The 15255-nt window shown below is 40.8% G+C and overlaps 2 protein-coding genes across 5 annotated transcripts in view; both read right to left on the bottom strand.

The window, feature by feature from the left end:
- Window positions 1-13344, bottom strand: part of LOC111603104 (moesin/ezrin/radixin homolog 1) — a 29781-nt gene extending 16437 nt beyond the window's left edge. The window contains exon 1 of one of the 4 annotated variants that reach the window (XM_023320566.2): window positions 13085-13344. The gene's annotated coding sequence lies outside the window, so the exon portion shown is untranslated. Of the gene's footprint in view, window positions 1-7263; window positions 7699-9428; window positions 9600-13084 lie in introns of those variants that run through there. The other 3 variants (XM_023320570.2, XM_023320567.2, XM_023320568.2) reach the window with 3 other exon arrangements.
- A 485-nt stretch (window positions 13345-13829) lies between these two features.
- LOC111603151 (uroporphyrinogen-III synthase) lies at window positions 13830-15103 on the bottom strand. Its single transcript, XM_023320628.2, has one exon. The coding sequence runs from the start codon at window positions 14791-14793 to the stop codon at window positions 13984-13986; it is 810 nt and encodes a 269-aa protein (XP_023176396.1). The 5' UTR covers window positions 14794-15103; the 3' UTR covers window positions 13830-13983.
- Between the last annotated feature and the right edge of the window lie 152 nt (window positions 15104-15255).

Here is a 15255-nt window from a genome sequence, read left to right as displayed (position 1 = left end):
TTTCGGAGTAGTTTGCTGGTCGGTCAATACTGGGGCTTCTGGAGCTACAGGTGATTCGCTGTAGTCTTCATCTTCTTCTACGAGCAGTGAAAATCGATTTTCTGATATTAATGCTGCATTGCTGGTGCTTGGTTCGTCGAAGATGAGCCTTTTCTTGATGGTTTTTGGTGAATTTGGCTGTTTACGTTTCGTGTTTTTGTTGTTAGTGATGCCTTGCACGGAGGCGATATCTATTTTTGAGTTTATTGGCATGATGGAGGCTTGCCTATTTGCCATCACAACGTTAAGCTGGGCTTGCATTTCTGCATTTACCTTTACAGCTGTAGCGAGGTTATTGACATTAGATGTCATCGCGGATTGTGCTTTTGAGTGCAGGCGCACTCGCGCCAAGCGACGAAATTTCGTAAATTGCAATTAAAGCAATTGAGTTACGCGGAAGCAAGCGATAAGAAAACGCTGCGTGTGCGGTTTTTGTTGCTGTTGCGTTGAAGAATGCACCGCAAAGTTCTATTTTTAGAACTCTGCAGCAGTAGAGCTTAAGCGAAGGCTGTTCGAATTCACGTCTTTACAGGTCGAACGACTGATCGCGATTGTGGTCAATAATTAAAATGGGGCAATCAAGCGTACGAATGATTCGCTGACCAAGTGAACTGTTTGTTTTTGTATACCCTGTAAGCTATTGGCACCTTATAGTGAATGCTGTACTGTGTAGCGCATAAACTAGCTAAATATATCTTCTAATAACGTAGTGCCTACTCACTACAGGGTATCGTCTCGTCGAATACACAAGCTTACACAGGCTTGCTTTGTTTTGTGAATGAGCAGAGGTAAAACATAGGGCAAACAGTCAAACAAGCAACTTAGCAACAAATGTTAATTACAGGTTCAAAACTATATTTTTAGAGCAGCTGTTAATTATACTAAACAAAATATACATTTATATATGTATAAATGCATATGTGTATGTGTGTACGCTTATAAAAACAAATGTAGGAAAGGTATCGAAATATACACAACCAAATGGATAAGATAGAAGCATTAAATATACAAATGTGACAATTTAATGAAGCAAATTAAGGCTTAAATGTTCTTGATAGCTAACAAATGGTACGCGCACGTAAAGAAAATAACAGCAGCCAAAGCCGAAACAACAACAAGAAGCGCAAAGCAAACTGTCAAAAGTCAGCTCATATACAAATGATAGCGAGTGCGAGTGAGCAAAGGCGAGAGCGAGAGAAAGATATATAGACAAGAAAACAACAACATGGTGGGTGTAGCAGTAAAAGCATGTACGAGGGTACGAGGGGGTTGGAGATGGGCAATGGGAGAAAATAAAAACATCAACGCGGCCATAATTAACAGTGACACGCAAATACAAACACACATACTATAACACACACACATACACTCGCGCACTTATACACTAAGGCACATCTATGTAGATGAGTGCGTCGTCATATTTCGAATTATTTCTTTTGACATTGCGCCTCACTTGGTTCATGATTATTTTAATTGCCAACATAAAGCCGCAATTAGTTTATATATATATACATATATATGTATATGTATACACATGTATCTACATATGTTTTATGTTATTATTATTTAAAATTCAAGTGCCACATAAATGAAAGCGAATTGCCAATAAAGCGCTTAAGAACTTCATAAATACTTGTCATGGCAAAAGCTCGCTCGCACGCTAGAAACAAAAAGCTCACTCATGGCACTTTAGTACCGTTAGTTAGTCACTAAGCGCGATCTTCGTTTGGCTTTGCTAATTGTTTTGGTCAATTTGACAGAAAGTTGCGCATGCGAAAAGCAAACACACACGCACACAAACAAAGCCAACATTGTAACTGGTAATAGATTTTTGTTGACAAATTTTTTTGGCTGTTTGCAGCTCAATCAATGGAAAGTTTTGATGCCAAACCAGGTGACCGGCTAATTTGATCCAATGCGATTTATATGTGCCTGTGTGTGTGTGGTGTCTGTGTGTGCGTGAGTACCGTACCGTACTGTTCCAGTTAATGATAATCTCAATTGGGTCATATTACGTAACGGAGACGTGCCGCTTATCAGCGTTGGCAACGTAATGTCATACTACGTGCATTCAAAAACTTAACTGTTGTACACACATATATACATAAGCCGCTTTGTTTTTATTTTTGTTTTGCCTTGGTTATTGGCGTGCCCGCAATAAGCAATCAAATTAATGCTCACGTTTTTTGTTTTCATTTTTATTTTATTTTATTTTATTTTTTTTTGTTCGGGAGAATGTTTTGCCTTTTGTTCAACACGTTGGCCATGCCAAAAGAACTATGTAATAAAATAAAATAGGTATTGCACTGCGTTTGTCTAGTATTATTATAAATATACTATTATTTCTTTTCGATTGCTGTCAACGTCACTTCCGTTGGCAACTATTCTCCCTGCCGTATTTGTACAATGAAATCATGTGCATATCTTATCTAATATATACACACTCATACATGTAAGTCTGCGTACATACATATGCACACTCGCACATTTGTGTAGCAATTGCTCCAAAAATACTTTATATCAACATTTTTTATGCGCTCCGCGCCCAAAAACAAAAAACCATCTAGCAAAACAAAGACTTCCAAAAATGAAACAGAGCGGGAGTACTCAGTTAGAAGATGCCCTAAGCTATGCAGTATTCACGAATGTTTTGCTATAGGTGAAGAGGAATTATATATCGATAAAGAAGTAGGATTGAGTTGAAAGCAATTTCAAAATTTCACATAAAAGGTAACACATATATACCCTGTTAACTATTTTGTAGGGTATAAAAATAATTACGAATTGGCAAATAGACAAATAATGAATGACAAAAACAGACAAACAACGACAGACAATTGGGTCGCTTGTTCTTCCCCCTTCAATTTTACGTTATCGATAAACAAAGCCAAGCACGCACGCACCCACCCACCTCGCCCCATCTCACTTTACTTGTCTCTGTCTCACAAACTAAATCAAGGCCCAATTCGGCAAAAAAACAGCCTGCTCTGATGGCGAAGAGCATGAAAAGGGAGAGAGAGGCGCATTGGTTGACTGTAGCGAGGCACGCATGAGCATAAGCAAAGCTGCTTCTGCATCCTTAAGAGAGGCATATGGAAAAGTGTACGCAGAGCATAATTCCCTTTCGTTTTGCCGTCTGCCCTTTGACTCATACTCAATCTCATGCTCGTACTATCCACTCAGAGCTCTCTCTATTGTTATTTGAGGTAACTTTAGCTTTGTGTGTTCGCAAATGTATGCACATTTTAATGTCATAATTTTTTGCAGGCATAAAACTTTAGTTTTTATAGTGACACTAAAACGACGATTTTTGCATGCAAAACTGTGCGCAAGTTAACTTTATGATGCAACACATACATACACTCACACACTCATTCACAAAGCCACTGAGCAACAGGGATAGAGATAATGAAGACAGAAAGAAAAAACTCGCCGCATCTGCCATTTGCTGTTATTATTTTTATTATTTGCAACCTATTTTATGACAGCCGCAACCGCAACTCGTTAGTTAATTTCATTTTACCTACAATACAAGCGCAAATATTAATCGTCAAGAAAACAAAACCAAATACAGCACAATAAAAATGAGAAAACCCCACAAACAATAGACACACACACAAGAGGCGTCGTCCACATAAAAAAATGAGTATATAATATGCGTGACATTGAGTTTTGAGGTTATGCATATGATATGCAGCCGCAGTCGCCAGACACTTGAAATGTAGAGTTGCCTCAAGTCTCCATCGAGTTGGATGTGTGCGTGTGTCTGAGTGTTTGTGTGCTGCCTTGCCTTATCAAACGCTGGTTAATTGACTATGACTCGAATAGGGAATTTCTTGCACTAGTCCGTTAATCATGCCAGGTATTTATTCTCTTCAATTGATTTATGAAGTCCCAAAATAGGGAAAACAACAACAACGAGAACGAGAATATTACTAAAAATGTGCATCAAAACGTAATATCGGCAGCGACGTCAGCAGCGGATCGTGAGCGTCACAGCTGTCATTAAAACAACATTAAAACTAAAACAAACAGAGGCAACAAATTAAACGCACACATATCGTGAGTGCAGACTATAAAAAACAAATAGCATTCTCCATTGGATCCCAATTCGATAAAAAAAAATATAAAAAGCAAGGCCAAACACAGTCACATTAACACAGAAGTTGACAGTAATTCAGTGTTGTAAAACGTTGACAATTACGGAGAGTTGTGCATCATTAGGCTTTGAATTTAAGTTAAATAGTTAAGAGAAAAATTCCTTAGATTTTATGCCAATTTTGGGAAAAAAGCTATTGGGGAGCACTGCCAATTCAGCTATTTCGATACAGTTGGCAGCCCTTGCCATTAAATAAATCAATCTATCAATCGATCAATTCTCTTGGCCATGTACCCCTAACTAGGCCAAATGATAGCTAAAAAGCAAGGCACGAGCAAACAATCGAACAAGAGAAAATAAACTAGGTAAGAGGTGCGAACACTTTATATGGCAAATAAATTAAAAATATTCTCAAACACAATCGAACTAGTTGAACGACTGGCAAATACCACGTACAATGCCATTATAGAAAAGTTAAAGAGATGTGATTGGTAGAGGTGACTTGACTAGTATAGCTTGGCCCGTTCTCTTCGTTCTTCTGATCGACGACACAAAACTCGTATACCCTCTTCCATTAACTAATTTGTGCAGGGTATAGTAAGAAGCACATGCTGAATCAGAGACGAACCTCTTTCTGTTTTTTGGGCAAGTGCCGAATGTGGGTGTGTGTGAATGCGGTTTTATACTTATATATATATATATATATATATATTGTATACATATATATTGTCAGATATTTATCGGCATTTCTAACTGAGTAACTTTGCTATAAACGCGCATTGCCGTCATTGAATTTTGTTGTTAACTGATTCATCAGACGCGCCAGGCGCTGTTAAAATTAAATTGTTTGCCACTGACGATATTTACCTTGACGCATGCAACGGCAACAAACAAGCAACGGAACCTAATGAAAAAACAACATCAAATGAGAAAAATCACACACATGTACTTGCATGACAAAAAATCACAATTGTACAATTAGTCATTTCATCAATTAATAATTAACTATTTTTAAACGTGCGCGCGGCGCTGCCCCATTGGCGTCGCTGCTGATGATGAGCTCAGTTTTAAGCAATTTCCAAAGCAAGATAGAGCGAGATAGCGACACACACACTCATACGACTATATAGTTATTAACAAGCATTTTTCAAGATTTATCGTATTTTTTACACCTTGAACTTTGACGCAACACACTTAAAAAAATATATAAATTAAAAAAGAGCAGTGCAAAGCTCGACATAGGCAGTGTGCAAAAGACAGAGACAGAAAGTCGAAGCGAGAGCAACTTGACAGCTTATTTGTATACATGTGTGCGAGTTTGCGCTGTATCAACAAGCATTTGCATGCAATAAGCTAGTTGCACCTGTATCAACAGCGGTCGAAAGCTGTGCACATTTTTCGACAACAGCAGCGTATTTAAGAGAGCCCAGAGAGCCCAGCACAATTCGCCTGCGAATTCGCCCCATCTATTTGCATTTGACATTTGCTAATGCCAGGCAATTAATGCAAGAGCGTACAAAATTAAAGAGCAAGCGGAAAGCCAAAAGCCTACTCTTCAAGAATTCAGCACTTCATGACCTTCAGAGATTTTTTTGTTTTTGTTTTGCCTCTTCAGTTTCTTTTACTCTTCTTGGGTGCGTGCGTTGGGATGCTTGAAAAAAAAATCAAAAAATTAACATAGCTTAGTTGAAGAAAGCTGCAATAAGACAAAAGAAAGCTGCGGAATTTTAGCAATGCGGCCAACACGATGGCCAATGGCCTCCCCATCCGCCAACACAAGGCCTTAACAGCTAGACCAGTCTAACTCTCCACAGAGCAGAGAGACAGAGAGGCGGAGCGAAAGAGAAAAAAGTAGAGATCGTTCATTGCCATAACAAAAGAAGCAGCAAATGTTGGATGAAAACATAAATATATATGTATATATAGATATGTTTCTTATATAAATATCTATATATTGGTTATGTCTTAAGTACGTTAAAAGCTGGTATTATAAATTAAAGAGGCAATTTAAATGCATTTGAACACGCGCACACATCACATGCCAGAGTCTGGCATAGTCAATCGGGTATTACCACTGCCACCTGTAACTTTCAACATGCGATCTCCTGGCATTTTCACAATATATTATGTGATCTGTGTCTGATTCTCTTTAAGCCAAAAGACAGTTTAATCTGTTTTATTATAATTTCAACTTTAATTATAATGCCGGGATTATTTAATTTGTTCGAGAACTGATCTATTCATAGAGAGCGTGTTTTGTAGAATTAAAATATAATTCCTTCTCACATAAGTCCAAGGCACGTCTTTTCACCCAAAATAAGACACGGTTTAACCCATAGCCTGTTGGAAAAGTTAGTATTCTCTCAATCAATCATGTATCTATGAAGTCAGCTTCCTTTGACTTCTAACCAAGGATCGAGATTTACCGAATGCAGAATTCAGTATTGAAGCAACATTTATTTTGTGCGCTTTACAACACTCATTGCTTGACAGATATGGGGGATTTTTGCCAATATATGTATACATAAGCACACTTATATAGGTGACTGTAGAGTTAGCTGAAGTAGGCATGATTGCATTTTGCTTTACAGTTAGTCGTTTGGCCAAACGAGTCGCTGAATAAAAAGCATCGTAGCTGTTATGGCTGTTGCTGTTGCCGCCGCCTCTGGCTCTGTCTGTGGCTGTGGCTCTGCCACTGCCTCTGCCTTGTCGCCGGACGCTTCTGCCTCTGCTGCTGCTGCTACTCGGCTGTCTATCAGCTTGTTTATGAGGCACTGTCTCTGTTTCTGTGTCTCCGCGTTGTAAGCTTGACTGCTGCAAGCAGCGGTGGCATTTGCTGTGGCACTTAGCCATTGCCATTACTGGTTGTTGTTTTTGTTATTGCTGTTGTTTGTTGCTGGTCAGATTTGCTTGTTGTTGCTGCTTGACTAGCGCTTTTAGAAAGTATGTCAATTTAGAAAAGCCGTTGACTGGACAACGCACACAGACAGACACACACACATGCATGCATGCATGTACACATACCAGACTAGTTAGACCCACACAGTGAGCCATTTCTGTATATATATATATACGTATAAATATATACAATGTTTGTAAATATACCAATATAATTTTATACCAACCCAAGCAAATTGTTGTTGCTGCTCTTGTTGTAGTTATTGTTATTGTTGTTGGCTTCATACAAATTGCACTTGAACACAACACACGAAAAAAAACGACATTTATTCTTCAAATTGCAATTTCCACAGAAAAACAAGGCGAATTCGAAACGTCACAAAAAAACTTTGCGTCTAATTGAAACGAGCGCGCCGTCGCGACTGTCTAAATAAAAGCTTGCTGCTGCGTTAGCGGCTGCGGCTGCGGCTGCTGCTGCTTCGTTTTCGATGACTCCCAAAAGAGAGTGGAAAAATGGGAGAGTCAGAGAGAGAGAGTGAACGTGAGTGAGTGCGGGCGGGGTTAAGCTGCTGCTGCTGCTGCTTCTGCTGCTAACTCGAAACTCTGCTCAGCTAATATTGTTGCGTGCGGTGCTTCGTACATACGCGTTAGCAAGTTTGCTGCTGACTAAATGGCAAAATTTATAATAGAGCACGTTGTGCGCTGAAACGACGCCAAAGCCTAACAGAAGCAGCAGCGCCAGCTTACGCCAACCACAAACGTATAGAGAGTGAGTGAGACAGAGAGACAGGTAGAGAGCGGAAGAGCGAAGTAAAGCAAGAGAGCAAGGAAAGACAGTTAACAGCAGCATTGTTGCTGTTTCAAGATAGCACAGGAAATAATATCACACACATATATATTACTATACATACATTGTATATACACACACTTATATATAAAGTACGAAAGAGAGACATGCGGCATATTGTGCGATATGAGCGCCAAAGCATATCAATAACAGTAAACAGCGTGAAGGGGGAAGAGCAGTTAGTTATGCTTTTTAGTTGGAAGCTTGCGGCTGACACCGGTGACAACAGCAACAGCAGCAGCTGCAGTCAATTGAAAGTTCGCTTAATGTCTCACAGATGGAGCTACAGCTGCAGGTGCAAGGCTGTACGGTGAGCAATAACCAATAATAAAACCCAAAGTCTACACTAGCACACACATACACTGTGAGAAATATTTGCGGCTCGTAGATAGACAGTCGAGATCACAACCCAAATTAGAACATTACGTATATACACATATAAACATACATAGCTAACCACTTTGAAAATAGTTTATCAATTTTGTTGTTCTTTCGTTTCGCTTTGATAAAAAAATATATTAAGAAAACGAAAAAAAAAACTAATGATGTACTAATGATTGAACTGGAATGTTGAGTTGTGATAAGAAAATACAAAAATAAATAAATATATATATTTATGTACATACTTGGACTAATATATAAAAACATATGAATATATATAAATATATATATATTTATATATGTCCAAATGTGTACTTAAATATTTATATTTGTCTACATATGACGCCCTTTAGAGGTTAAGTTCAGCGGATTCTGCAATAAATTGCAATTCAGAATCCTCCACAAAAGAAGCACCATGAACAAGCGTTATTGTTGCTGTGTCTGCCTTGAATTACACTCTCCATATTCATCTCTCCACTCCTTACGCATTGCCATCGCTCGCACTCATTGTAAGGTCAATGCAGCTTGACTTGACTGTCAGTCACCGCCGCATTGCTTGTCGCTGTTCACTTTCAAAAGCATTTCGAGCAAAAGTAAAAGCTCTCCCACGCAGTTTTTAATGGTGGCATTGTTGGAAAGAGAAAGAGCAAGCACAAGATCGCACATCGTAAATGTTAACGGCGACGTTGACGCCAACATTAAAGTGTGCTGCACGCAATGCTTAAAGACATTTTTGTCCATTATTCCAGGTAAGATAGTAAGAGCGCCAGGCATGAATGGGGGTAGGGGCTATGTGGCTGGGGGGAGGTGAACTGTTTAAATTGTATATGGATCGGTTTTGGGGCGGCGTCGGAGGTCAACCGGCGATTGACCCACTAAGTAACGATGATGACGCAGCGGGTGTCTCTGAGTTGGTGCGAGAGCTTTTGCTTTGACGTTGATTTATTTCTCACACTTTGTTCACTAAATGGGTTAAGGGCAGTTCTGATTGGGCAGCCGCTGCTGCTTCTGCTGCTGCAAGTGATAGCGCAGCAGTTTTAAGGCGTTGCCACCCATACCAGTCACCCATACTGCCACCCATTGCCAGTCATACAAACACATAATCACACATACACTCACACACTAAAATCTCAGTTCCAGAAGTGCACAAATATTTGTACTTACATGCAAATAATACACAAATTATAAAACGATAAAAAGCGCGCGCTAAAGCTTTCGCTCGCAGCTGCGCTCGCGCTTTTGCACTCTTACTTGCACACGTGCAAACAAAAAAATAAACACACAGCAACAGCAAAAGCAGTTGTATTTTTCGACAATTTTTTTGCTGTGCTGTGCGCTGACTTTACGTACCGAGAGTCAAATGCGAAATGAGCCGCCGTCGCAGCGCAGCGAATGCGAACACAACGTTTTTATCTGTGTGCAACGGACGAGGAGAGGGTAGGTGGAGGCTTTCGGTTCTCGAGAGATGCTCCACGAAAATGTAATGGCCGGCCAGCAGCCCAAAAAGCAAGTCACGCGGCTGACTTGAAGCTCCACACACACACACTCACACATATGCACAGTGAAGTGGAGAGCGAGAGATCGCAGAGCGTAACAAGTGTCAGTTGGACTGTTGTCAGGTGGCAACGCTGGCGCATTGAAATTTGAAAGCAGGCGCCCACTTTTAACGTTTTTCGTTTCGTATTAGTTTAGTTTTGTTACGTAATGCCGCCGACGCCACCACCACCGGCTTAGGTGCTGTACTCTACGCACCGCTGCACCCGCTTAACTAGTCAAGCATAACAACAACCCGTTTTGGTTAATTTACATAAAATACGATGCAACAACAACAGCAAGTCGCTGCACACTTGTTGCGCAGCCCCTCCCCCAAAAATGAAAATCTATCCTAACGCTGCGCAGTCGACGCATGAGCAAACAAACTTAGTGAGAGTGCCGAAACAGCGACGACTGCGCAGCCGACTGTCGCGCTTCATGGCAATCGCACGTGAAAGTCCCAAAAAAGACGAAGAGAGAAAAAGAGAGAGGATTTCTTCAAGTTCGAATTGTCGTGTGACGTCGACGACGCTGCCGCTGTCGCATCGCTGTCTGCACCCAAAATGCAAATTGTAAATTGTGTTTAATTTCCATTACCTAAAAATATTCGCCACAAAAATAAATTCAACAGGCGGCAGAGTCGATGACGTCAGCGCGTCTTCTGCTGCTTCGGTTGTTGCTGGTCTGTGCAAAATTTCAGCGAATTCAATGCCAAACACACACACATGGGCGCAGCTGAGGAGCAGAACACAATATCCGAAGACCAAGCCGACGACGCACGAACGAACGAACAACAGTAGCGTTCGCCGTAAGCGCAACTAGTGATGAGCATATTGCTAGTCACGAGGTATCGCGTGTTGCTTGAAAAGTGAAAGCCAAAAACAATTTACTCATCTTCAATATAAGGTGTCATGAGATTAATTAAAGATACATATGTATATTTTAATTTTAATTTCTAACCCAACTCATCTTATTTTTGGTATTTTTAAACCAAACTTTCGATATTCAAATATTGTGTTAATTTATTTTTCACGCTCACGTGTGCACGCGCACATCAGCAGCGTCAACGTTGGGTGCTTACCTGTGGCTGCTGTTGCTTCTTCTCAGAGCATTTTTTTTTTCAGCCCAATAAAACAAAAACAACAAAAAATCATTGGGCAGCTACGCAAATTTCGCATAAAATGGCAACGCTGGCACACAAACTGGTTTTGCCTCAGTTTGCTGGATATGTATGTACATAAATCATAGAAAATAAGGTGTTAATTGATGAGAGCCATTGCAGAGAGGCAGACAGAAGGAGAGAGGTAGAAAGAGATTTTAAGACAGCTTCGGTCGCCATCCCGTTTTGGACATGTTCAACAAGCTAATTACGAATCGTTCTACTTTTGGCCGATAAATCAAATAATGAATGAACTGGCTTATTCTCGCACACACACACTCACACACAGCTATGGAAATTGGGAGAGTACGGGAAAGAAAGAGAGGGAGCGCACGTTGGCGTTGCCAGTAAGTGAGCGAGTGTAAACAACTGCGCCGCAGCATCCGCTACTACAGCATTTGCTGGCCTCTCTCTTGCGCACTCTCGGTGCTCTCGCTCGGTTTTTTGCTTCGTAAAATGGGCCAAGCGCGTACAGCGAACAGCACGAAAACGGGAAGATCTCGACTGCTATTAAAGCTTAGAACTTGGGTGCCATAGGCTTTGTGGTTCTTTTTTGTTGTCTCTTTTGCGCTAGCTTTCTGCGGTTGCTTTCTCGTTGCCACAAAACAAACCGTTACAAATAGCATGGGAATGTCAAGCCATTGAGATGCTGAACAAATCACAAAGAACCAGAACAGCAAAACGTTTGACTAATGTCCCGGTTCAATAAAATTCTAAAAACTTTCATACCCACATACATACATGCATATGCATGCGTGTGTATATATGTGTGAAGGCAGAAGCAGGCCAGTCATTAAACCAGTGTGGCCAGCTTTAGCGTTTTTTCAGTCAAATCAGGATTGGGAATGTCGTTATTTGTTCTTTTTAACCAACAAAGTAGATACATATGTATTGGTAGTCTTATATATTTGCTTCACTTTAAATGTGAATTTATTAGACCTTAAAAACTTACATAGAATCCAAACAAATTCTTAAAAAAAGAAGGAAACATTCAGCTTAAAATTCAAACAATATTAAAACATCTAACTGGAAAATGCGCCTTTATGCTAATGAGATAATATGCTGTTGTTGGACTAACTTCTGTACACACACACGAGCTCGAGTACTATGCACGTATACACATGCGGCGACATATGATAAAGACGGAAGTAAGCGACCTGCAGACACAAAGAAAGACAGTAACACAATACAAGACGACGCAACATAACGCAACGCCAGCAGCGTCTTTGTATATATGTGTGTGTGTGTGTGAGTGAGTGGAAAAACTTTTAACGACGCTGGAAAAACGGTGGTTGTGAGGCGGCATTGACTGCAATTTTCACACGCTTTGCCTAACACAACTTCAGCAACAATAATAAGCAGAAAAAGGTAGCCGGCGGCCAGCGACAGTGATTTATGGCAGCTGGCACACCAACAAAAAACCAAAATGCATGTAGAAAGAAATATTAATTCTCACATTATTTTCCATTGTCTCGCTCTAGCGCACAGCGCGCGCGCTAACAACTTTAGGGCGAACTGAAGCTTGGGCACTGAAATTCAAATATTTAACAGACTTTTTGGCGAATTTGATTTAAAGCGTCGGCGAAGAGAGCGAAGCTTCAACATGCAGCAAAGTCTCTCACTCTCACTCTCACTCTCTGATTGTCAATATGGTTGTTGCTGTTTCTTGCAGACAACGAAACTGTGTTAGCTGCATGTTTTAGCAAGTAAATACAGCAAATAATAAACTGTCAGCGGCAAATTTGCCAATTTGCAATGCCAAAAACAGAAAACGTTGACAAAGCGGCGCGCAGGCCGGTTAATGACTCACTCAAACCAATTCAACTCAAGTCGTGCTCTCTCTCACACTTGCACACACATACGCACACTGACACACACATATATGTACACATATGCACACTGACGCCGCGCACACCGGTATTTCAACATTGCGTTACACACTCATTTCGTTTGCTCGGTTCTTGCTTGCTTTCTTGCCATCCCACTTCATTTTTATTGCCTTTAATGCTGCATGATCACACAAAAAAGAAAAACCTTTCGTACTAGGTACACTTGTACAATTGCATATAATGTACATAGGACAGAAAAGGTGTAAGATATGAAAACCAATTAACTTGGCTGAACTCACCTGCAATTTCGGCTGACACCGGCACAAAGTGTTTGCGTGGAGTTTTACTTTCGTATTATTTTATATACAACGCAACATACACTCACAAACGCCAATATACTATCGCTGTTTGTTATTGGCTATAAATGCGCAGAAAATCACACAAAAGTTGAACGAAAAAAAAATAATAGAATAAAACTGCTTCAGTGGCGCGGCGGGCACAAAAGCACAAAAATTACTTCGCTGTCGCTGTCGCTAGAGCTGCACCACAATCGATAGTATCGATAGTTTCGTCACCCAAAGCACAATAATCACGAATAAAGAAGGCAACCGCAGTTCTAAAAGTGTTAAAGTATGCGGAACTGCTATTGGATGCCTTCACTTATATACATATAAATACATGTGAATGTGACGGCGACGACAATGCTCGATGCGATATAATTTGGCTTTACCTTAAATAGTCCCAAAGTGTATTTTATATTATTTATTATTAGTAATAGCTAACTCAAACAAGGCAAACTGACGATCGGTTATATTAGAGATGGATACAAATTTCGATACATCGAACGCATTCACAATTAGAACTCGATATGTTCTTAATTTCGATATCGGTAGCATAAATATATAATGCACAACCATTTGTATGCACAAAATTGATGCTAATACTTATCCGTTTCCCTCCACCGTTTATCGATAACTTTGTTGGCGCGTGCTGCTGGTATTTGAAAAATGTCGGCCAAATGTAAATTTAGATACGAAAAAAACAAATTTATTCAGCTTCAATTGAGGTGAGTATCGGGCGTCAAAAATAACTTAAAATCCGCAACATTTTATGCTGGGCTCACTAATTTTGTACTCATCGAGGTCACATAGAAATAGATAGATAGAGATAGATTCAACTCGAAATAAAAAAAAAACACTTATGCTACATCTAGGCGCTCCCGCAGCAGGCGCTCCCGACTCTCCTGCGGATTGAGCAGCACCTTCACCAGATGCTCCACCGTTGGCCGCTCTGCGGTGCAGAGGACTTTCAGTCCCAATGATTCCAATGCGCGTCGAGTACTCGGACCAATGGCCACCAGCTTCCATTGATCTGGCGTTATGTTGCGGGCCTTAAAGTATTCGTACGCGCAATTTACGCCGGAAGGTGAAAAGAATGCCAGGAACTCTATATTCTCCGCCTTCAGAGCACGATCCATGCACTCGGCCAGCTGTGGATTACACTTCGTCTCATACACCTCGCAGGCATCTACACAAAACCCGTTCTCGATCAGCTTCGAGAGCAGTGTGTCCGTGGCCAGATTACCGCAGGGCAGCAGTAGCGGCAGATTCCTTGATCCATCAAACGTGTCCACAATGAAGTCGCCCAGATTCCGAGCATTGCCCGTCTGCTTGCCGTGGGTGAACAGCTGTTGCAGCGTGCTCATCGCCAGATTATGCGTAACCTCGCCAACGGCATAGTTATGCAATAGCTTCCAACCGCCGGGCAGTTCCGCAAGCTGCAGTGCCTCGGCAACAGCTTCGACACAGCGCGGACTTGTGAAGATTATGCCCGCATATTTGTCCGGCGTTTGCAGCTTGGCCTGCAGCTGGTCGAGATTCTTGAAGCCAAAGCTCAGCGTCGGCACGAACAGTGGCTGAAAGTTGTGACCCAGCAGGGTCTCTGCATAGACATCCGTGCTCTCCGATTCTGATTTGAATATAATCACCGTCCGCTGTTGGCTGCTCATCTTGCCGTTTGCTCTCTGTCTTGTCACGATCGATCGCTGCTTTTTGCTCTATATATATATAAATATGCCGATTATATAGTAAATGCAATCGCAATTCCTATGCAACTGCAGCGATTTTTTCCCTTCTTTCTTCTTTTTACTGCCGCCTTGGCCAGTGGCCCAACAATTTTTGTTGCTGCACTGCTCGCACAGCTGTTTTGCCGGCCTGTCGCAGCGTTGCCACCCAGTCCGAAAGTACCACGGCCAACGCGCCAAAGTACAGTGGGCAACAATTTGTTGATTTTCGAATTAAGAACAAATATACAATTATGAAATTTATGTCTACTTTTATTTGTCTACATAAATGGCAGTTTCCAATGAGTTTTTATTATCTATATTCTAGTTACATACTAAGCAGTCTTATGTATCATACTATATCTAAATATTTATTTGGGTTTTCAAACATAAAAATGAAATATAACG

The sequence above is a fragment of the Drosophila hydei genome, unplaced genomic scaffold (assembly GCF_003285905.1).
Source record: "Drosophila hydei strain 15085-1641.00,03,60 unplaced genomic scaffold, DhydRS2 tig00000211-arrow-pilon, whole genome shotgun sequence".
NCBI classification, from domain to species: domain Eukaryota; kingdom Metazoa; phylum Arthropoda; class Insecta; order Diptera; family Drosophilidae; genus Drosophila; species Drosophila hydei.
Note: the sequence above shows the minus strand (reverse complement) of the source record. Positions and strands in the feature narration are given on the sequence as shown.

Bases quoted from the DNA above. Each gene is read 5' to 3' on its own strand.
- LOC111603151 (XM_023320628.2), bottom strand. From the start codon at position 14,793: ATGAGCAGCCAACAGCGGACGGTGATTATATTCAAATCAGAATCGGAG.